We start from the raw sequence: 7,419 nt of genomic DNA on the forward strand, positions 1-7,419 counted from the left end.
CTGCCTTTCCACCCTGTCTTTTCTTCCATTGCTGTATTCACCCTCTCTTTTCTTAATTTCACACTTTTTTCCCATCATCCTTTCCTTCTTTTCATGCCTTATCTTCTCTTCCATCCTTCATTTCTTCCATCTTTCCTTCCTTCCCTTTTCATCCACTCGTCTTTCCTTGAGTTCATTCTTCCCTTTCTGAACACCATTCCTGCCATTCATCCTTTCTTCCTGCCTTGCACCCTTTTGTCTTTTCTTCCATTGCTGTATTCGCCCTCTCTTTTCTTAATTTCACACTTTTCCCCCATCTTCCTTTCCTTCTTTTCATGCCTTATCTTCTCTTCCATCCTTCATTTCTTCCATCTTTCCCTCCTTCCCTTTTCATCCACCAGTCTTTCCTTTAGTCCATCTTTCCCTTTTTAGCACCATTCCTGCCATTCATCCTTTCTTCCTGCCTTGCACCCTTTTGTCTTTTCTTCAATTGCTGTATTCACCCTCTCTTTTTTTAATTTCACACTTTTTTCCCCGTCGTCCTTCTTTTTCATGCCTTATCTTCTCTTCCATCCTTCATTTCTTCCATTTTTATCCACCCGTCTTTCGTTTAGTTCATCCTTTGTTCCTGCCTTGAACCCTTTAGTCTTTTTTTCCATTGCTGTATTAGCCCTCTCTTTTCTTAATTTTACATTTTTTTCGATCCTTCATTCTTCCGTATGTAAGTAGGTCCTGTGGCTCAGTCGTTAGAGCATTGTTTTGGTAAATCAGGGGTTGGAGGTTCGAATCCCACTGGGGCCTCCACTCCATAAGAAGGGTAGTGGAATATGCTCACATTGCTGTGCTATGCTATTTTTATATTTTGCGGTATATCGTTTCTATTTTAATTGATCATCTAATTTGTGTTTCTTTACTTAACAGAGGAGTAACACCAAGTCTATCTGTTAGTATATCATTTGTATATATACAAATAGATATAGACTACATGCATTATATGCTGATATTATACAATAATATGACTCTTTAATTTATACAATCCTGTCACATATCTTATACGCATAATTATGTGTAACGTTTCACAGAATTATGGGAAACGATTCACATATTTCTGGGATAGGTTTCACAGAATTATGGGAAACGTGACATTTTTTTGGTGTGGCAGTAATACGCTTCCGTTTACATTTACTTGCTGCACGTCTGTTTTGTATTATTGCAACGGGTACATGTTTACACTTCAGATGGTACAGATTTAAATATTTAACTCTTCTCGAGGTCATGTATGACCATCGATACAAATAGAAAAAAAATATTCAAAAAAAGGTTTACAAATACAGAAAAGACGGGAAGAAAAATGAAGAATAGATAAAAAATAAAGCGAAAAATGCCATGGCTCATGCTGCAGCCCAGTTACTTTGTTATTGTACGCTAAATTAAATGTAATTCAAATTTTACATTATTATTAATACATAGTTAATCATTCATTCCTGCTCTCATAAATCATTCGTTTTAATACAGTATTTAATTGTGTATTTTTCTTTAAATGAATTTTGGGCCATCCATGTGATCAATAGGTGGCGGAAGCGGTTGGGACCTGCCGTGAAAACAAACCGAAGAAGACCGATTTCTTATCTCTATGGAAACGCCAAATAGCAGCTAGCAGTAGATTTTTAGCATTTAGGTTAATCGCTTGTTCTCGGGCATTAAATCGTTCTTTAATATTTTGTGAGGAAGAGTTGGTCACTTAGCTGCCTTCCGAGGTAACGTGTGGAAGAAACGACACAACTGTCCCGCTCGCTGCTCAGGAAAAGCGACTGCTAACGAACCATATCGATCACAAAGTGCTGATGTTCATCCGTCATGACTGACTGGTGTAGCAGTGACACCGGCGAGGCTGTCTACCGGTCTCTTGATGCTATTATAAACCTGAGAATAAGGTTAGTATTAATAGTTTTTTATTTCTCATTTTAAAGACAAACTGTTTTCCAGTCGTCGTCGGTATAATCCGGATTAGGATTGGTATACACTACAGTACTGGCAAAACATTCGTAACAGAATGAACCTAAAATGCACATTTTCACAGGTGAGCTTCATTTGACCTCCTCTGTATTGTTTTCAATGGATCTGTCCAACTGCTCAACGTTTCAGTACTTTTCTCAAACAGGAAAGATGGGCAAAATGAACAGGTCTTCATCGTGCTGATCTACATTTTGACATCATAAGAACAATACGATACCACACAATTCATTAGCATCATCCCAAACAGTATGTTCAGTATGTGGCCACTGAGGCTGTCAAAAATGTCATTTGCAGGTTGCAACAAAGAGACCGTAAAACTCACAGAAAGGAGGCGGTCTCAAAAACATCAGACATCAGAAAAGAAGACAGAACAAAAAACACCAACATGATTGTATTTTGGTCACAGAATGAACTAAACTCTTATCTCAAGGGACGTGTGTACTTTAACGTGATGTTTATCCATATATGAATGTCTAATTAAAGGGTGTCGTTGGAGAGGGTGACCACCACAGCGAGTCTTTCCCAGCAACTCCAGCAACAAGTTCTTTCCCAGCACGATGGGGGAGTCATTGAACTAGTACCCCTCACCTCGCAAGCCCAGCCCGGTGAATATATATTGTTTTTCTATGCTTGGGTAGTGACCGCAGATTTCTTCTAGTAGTCAACATCCTGACATGTTTTTGTCATCAGGTGACAACAAGGAGGACATCATTGTTGGCTGGCAGGAGAAGCTTTTCAGTCAGGTAAGACCCCCTTTACAATGAAAATAATTTCACTGATTTGAGTTTATTTCACCTGTTCCTCTGCAGTACGAAATGGAGTTGTTCCAAAACGAAGCTGCATGTCAGAGCCCGCTGGACCGGCAGTACCACAAAGACGTCATGGCCCTGACCAAGGCCAAGGGCCGCAACAACCGCAGGATTTTCACCTACACGGATTACGATCGCTACACCAACTGTCATCCGCTCCAGCAATTGGTGTGTTGTCGACCACTTATACACATATATATATATATATATATATATATAAATCATCTTGAATGCATGTATACATTGGTGAAATTTCTGGTAATTTAAACAAAATAAACACACATCCATCCATCCATTTTCTTTGCCACTTATCCTCACAATTGTCACGGGGCATCCTTGAGCCTATCCCAGGGCACACAGAGACAGACACTCACACTCATAATCCCACCTAGGGGCAATTTAGAGTGTCCAATTAATGTTGCATGTTTTTGGGATGTGGGTGGTAAACCGGAGTGCCCGGACGAAACCCACGCAGGCACGGGGGAGAACATGCAAACTCCACACAGGCGGGGCCGGGATCGAACTCGGGACCTCAGTACTGTGAGGCCAACGCTTTACCAGATGATCCACCATGCCGACCCAAAATAAACATGAAAAACAAATTTAAAACATATGAAATACAGGAATGATCTGGACATTGTAATATGAGTAGTGTTTTTTTTCTCCACCATTGATGGAAAATTCCGTTTATAAAGTCTAATGAAAATTGCACATCATCCTTTGCTTTCATATTGAGTCCCATAAAACCCCCCCAAAAAAATCCAGCACTCTTGTAAGTGTAATTTTTGCTTTTTTTTTTTCCTCAACTTGAAAGCAGCAGGGGAGCGATTTACTCAACACAACCAAGACAAAACCCACTTTCCTGGCCGAAAGGATGGCCACCGTGCGACACCGAAGGCAGGACAGGAGAACCATGTGGGTTTGAAGCCCCGCCCCCCCCTCGACCCACCGCGACGACGTTACTTCGGCGTATGTGCGAAGATGGATCTGTCCTTTTTCTCGCAGGGACTCCAGTTTCCCCAAGACCAAGATCATCAACTGGGAACCCAGCGATGAGTTCAAGAGGAACAGTCACGAGGTGAACAACGTCATGCAGACAATGCACATCATGGGAGACCTTGGGCCTCCCGGAAGGTAAGACCAGCCACCCCACACTCACACGCGCACCTTTTTTGGCTCATTTTCCCTCCATTTCACCAGCAAATAGAAGCAAAACTTTTTTTTCAGGTTGGGCCAGAAGGAGAACGAATGTTTGCTGTTCACTGTAAAAACAGACAACAATGGGACAATCGTCGTCAAACCCGACTTCAACAAGGGCAAAGAGCCCTATAGGCGAGTTCACGGAAGACTCACCGACTGTAACGACGTTTGAAATGTCGTGTCCAAAAACGTTGTTTTTGTTCTGTTCGTTGCAGGATAACAACTACTGGGACCAACAAAGAAATTTGGCATCTCACGATCGAGAATGTATCAGCAACAATGAAGTCGGAGGAGAAGGAAAGGGAGCAGCACTTATACAAAGATGTGACGACACATTTTTTTCCCCCCAGAATATGATGTCAGATTATTAAACATTACTGTGGTGGGCATAACAATGTTAACACACTTATTTCATTCTGTTTATGTCCGTAGCTCTACGTGAGGCACAAGGAGTTCCCAAACAGCCTCGTCGGACAGGACTTTGAAATGGTACGTACAATAATTTGAAGTATGTACAGTACAGCACAGGTGTGAAACTCGAGTCCTGGGGGCCAGATCTGGCCCGCCACGTGATTTTATGTGGCCAGTAAAGCCAAATCATGTGAGTCAACTTCCGTGATTCTTGTTGAAGCTGTACCAAAATTTCAACTTGTTATATCATAAATGGGGGCGGCATGGTAGATCAGAGTAAAATTGGAAGTTAATTAAAATATTTTTGAGAAAAAAAGGATAAATATTTTTTTAATTATGTCACAATTGTATCAGATAATTTTGTTGCCCGGCTAACGATGGGAGATTATCTCGATTTTTTTTTTTTTTTTTTAATCTCAAAATATTCTTTTAAAAATACATCTTTTTGTTTTCATTGTAACCCTGTGCTCCTTCTTAGTATTTAACTAAAGTTCGGTTTTCTAATAATTGAAGTAATTTTTTTTTTTTTTTTTTTGCCGTTGGAGAAGAAAATAGACCCTGGATCAGCAGAAAAAATTGACAGATTTTTACATAATAACCTCAATGTCAATTCTGCAAAATTTTCAATAGGTTGAATGACAATCTTAGCCATTAAGTTTCTGATCTTAGTGTTTTCTTGTAGCCTCCTGCAGGTGTTCTGCGCTACCTGTTGAATGGAGAGATTGGTGAGTAAGGCTCAGCTCGTCGTTGAGTTTTTGGGTTTTGAAATTGTCTGCATTTCAAATTAAAGCCTCCGTCTTCCTCCCCCATGTCTGTCCAGTCTCTGCCAAGGGCTTTGAGTATGATAACTTATATATTCACTTCATAATGGAGCTCCCAAACAGTGAGTCACTGTCGCTTTTTACACTGTCGTCCTGATACAAATCCTTGAAAATAACCGTTTATGTGTTGTGGACTAGACTGGTCCGGCTTGCCAATGCAGTCCCACTCTGGCGTCACGCACACATCTCGGACCAAATCATTAGGCAAGGTACGTATTTCACAAGCTGTTGGACAAATTTCAGCACAGTGGAGACGCTGACATTTTTTTTTTTTTTGCCAACAGGATAATGTGGCGTACTTCTGCTACCCTTTCACCTTTGAGGTTTTCTACATGAGTGAAAAAGAGAACAAGGGTTCGTGTCGGGCCACATTTTTCTGCATGTGTGGAATTTTACAAAGAAGAAACTAAATGGGATTTTCTGTCTTTTCAGAATCAGGTCCCCAATGGCCGGTGTTGTATTTTCAGGTTCTCTCACTGGACTCTTGGCAACGATACCGAACCGAAGGCTATGGCTACCTGCTCTTTCCCTCCATGCCTGGTACGCTTATACCTTCAGTTTTTAATTATATTTTTTGTCAAAGGGACGGCACGGTGGAGCAGCTGGAAAGCCTTGGCCTCACAGTTCTGAGGTCCCGGGTTCGATCCCCTACCCGCCTGTGTGGAGTTTGCATGTTCTCCCCATTTGCCTGAGCGGGTTTTATCCGGGTGGGCACTCCGGTTTCCTCCCACATCCCAAAAACACGCAACATTCATTGGACACTCTAAATTGCCCCTTGGTGTGACTGTGAGTGCAGCTGTTTGTCTCCACGTGCCCTGCAATTGGCGGGCAATCAGTTCAGGGTGTACCCCGCCTCCTGCCCATTGACAGCAGGGATAGGCTCCAGCACTCCCCGCGACCCTTGTGAGGATATGCCGCAAAGAAAATGGATGGATGGATTATCTATGGTATATAAATGTGGGGCTGCCTGACGGCAGCAATATTCACATAATTGCAAAAGTAAATTCACACACCTGTGCATAGCACATTCAAATTTGTTTGGTAAATTCAATCTGAGATGTGTAATATTGGTAATAATATAAACATTGTGTGTGTGCTCTACAGGTAAACACACGCTGATATGTCACACGTGGCGACCGCTGCAAATGGGCACCGTTTCGGCACTAAGGCGCTTCTTCATTGGAGGTTCCCCAGAACTGGAGGACCACACCTATGTGAGGATTCCAGGACATTTCAAGGTGGGCTTAAAAAAAATAATTGGACACAAGTGACACATATTGCAATACGTTGATTTTTTTTTTTTTTTTTAAATGTCTGCAGGGAGAGAGGCTAAGTCGCTTTGGCTTTTGTACCCAAACCTCAGGAAGTGTGACTTTTAATCTTCACTGCATCCAGCAATCCAGGTAAGTGGGTAGTTTACAGAATTCTGAAAGAATTTTCTTTCTCACTCTGCTAGGATGTATCCTTTAGGGCTTTGGTGGATTCGACCAGATTGAGGAGAAGGAGGCAGCACAATTTCAATCAAGCCCAAGGATTTCATCATCATGATACTCTCTTGAGCACCATGGGTAAGCAGAGTACTTTTGTCAATGTAACTGTAAAAATCTACTGTCACAATGTAATATTATGATATGCAACATTTTGATGTGTGCATCCGACTCCACCAGAGGCATTTCAACGGGCCAGAAGGAAAATGCAAGAAGTCCGAGAAAGTCTTCCCATCGACTTCCTTGAGTCTGTCTCCCAAATTCAAATATGATCATCTCCCAAGAGCATTTGAAAAATTCTAAAAACAAAGTAGGGCTGTAATTTTGATAGTAGAAAATCATATACCTTACATGACTATTTCCTGTTACATTTTTAAATATATACTTTTTTAATATATTAAATAAAGGATGATTAAAAAAAAAAGTCTGCGCTGCCCATTCGTCTGATTTTGTTTTTGTGCTCAGTTTAATTTCAAATATTACTCACACATTACTTTATAATCCAGTATAGGCGATCAAAAAGTTTGATTTTTAGCTTCATAGGGATGACATTTGGATTTGTGCTGATATTTTTCGTTCTAATCGATAGGTAGTTGGAATCATAAAACGTTTCCAATATTCAACGATATAGACTTCATATTTAATAATCTTTAAGTAGGAAGTGACCCTTGTGAGGATAAGCCGTTCATAAAATAG

The 7,419-nt window shown here is 40.9% G+C and overlaps 1 protein-coding gene across 1 annotated transcript; it reads left to right on the top strand.

Annotated features, from left to right (window-relative positions):
• Nucleotides 1–1,455: 1,455 nt before the first annotated feature.
• On the top strand, nucleotides 1,456–7,099 carry mks1 (MKS transition zone complex subunit 1). The gene is made up of 18 exons (XM_061802630.1): nucleotides 1,456–1,913; nucleotides 2,479–2,600; nucleotides 2,686–2,738; nucleotides 2,805–2,972; nucleotides 3,622–3,719; nucleotides 3,810–3,938; nucleotides 4,032–4,136; nucleotides 4,220–4,328; nucleotides 4,437–4,493; nucleotides 5,098–5,140; nucleotides 5,236–5,298; nucleotides 5,375–5,445; nucleotides 5,521–5,590; nucleotides 5,669–5,776; nucleotides 6,341–6,474; nucleotides 6,557–6,639; nucleotides 6,707–6,804; nucleotides 6,904–7,099. Exons 1-18 carry the CDS (start codon nucleotides 1,837–1,839, stop codon nucleotides 6,993–6,995), a joined length of 1,680 nt encoding a protein of 559 aa, XP_061658614.1. The 5' UTR covers nucleotides 1,456–1,836; the 3' UTR covers nucleotides 6,996–7,099.
• The last annotated feature ends 320 nt before the right edge of the window (nucleotides 7,100–7,419 follow it).

The sequence above is a fragment of the Syngnathoides biaculeatus genome, chromosome 18 (assembly GCF_019802595.1).
Source record: "Syngnathoides biaculeatus isolate LvHL_M chromosome 18, ASM1980259v1, whole genome shotgun sequence".
Lineage (NCBI taxonomy): Eukaryota > Metazoa > Chordata > Actinopteri > Syngnathiformes > Syngnathidae > Syngnathoides > Syngnathoides biaculeatus.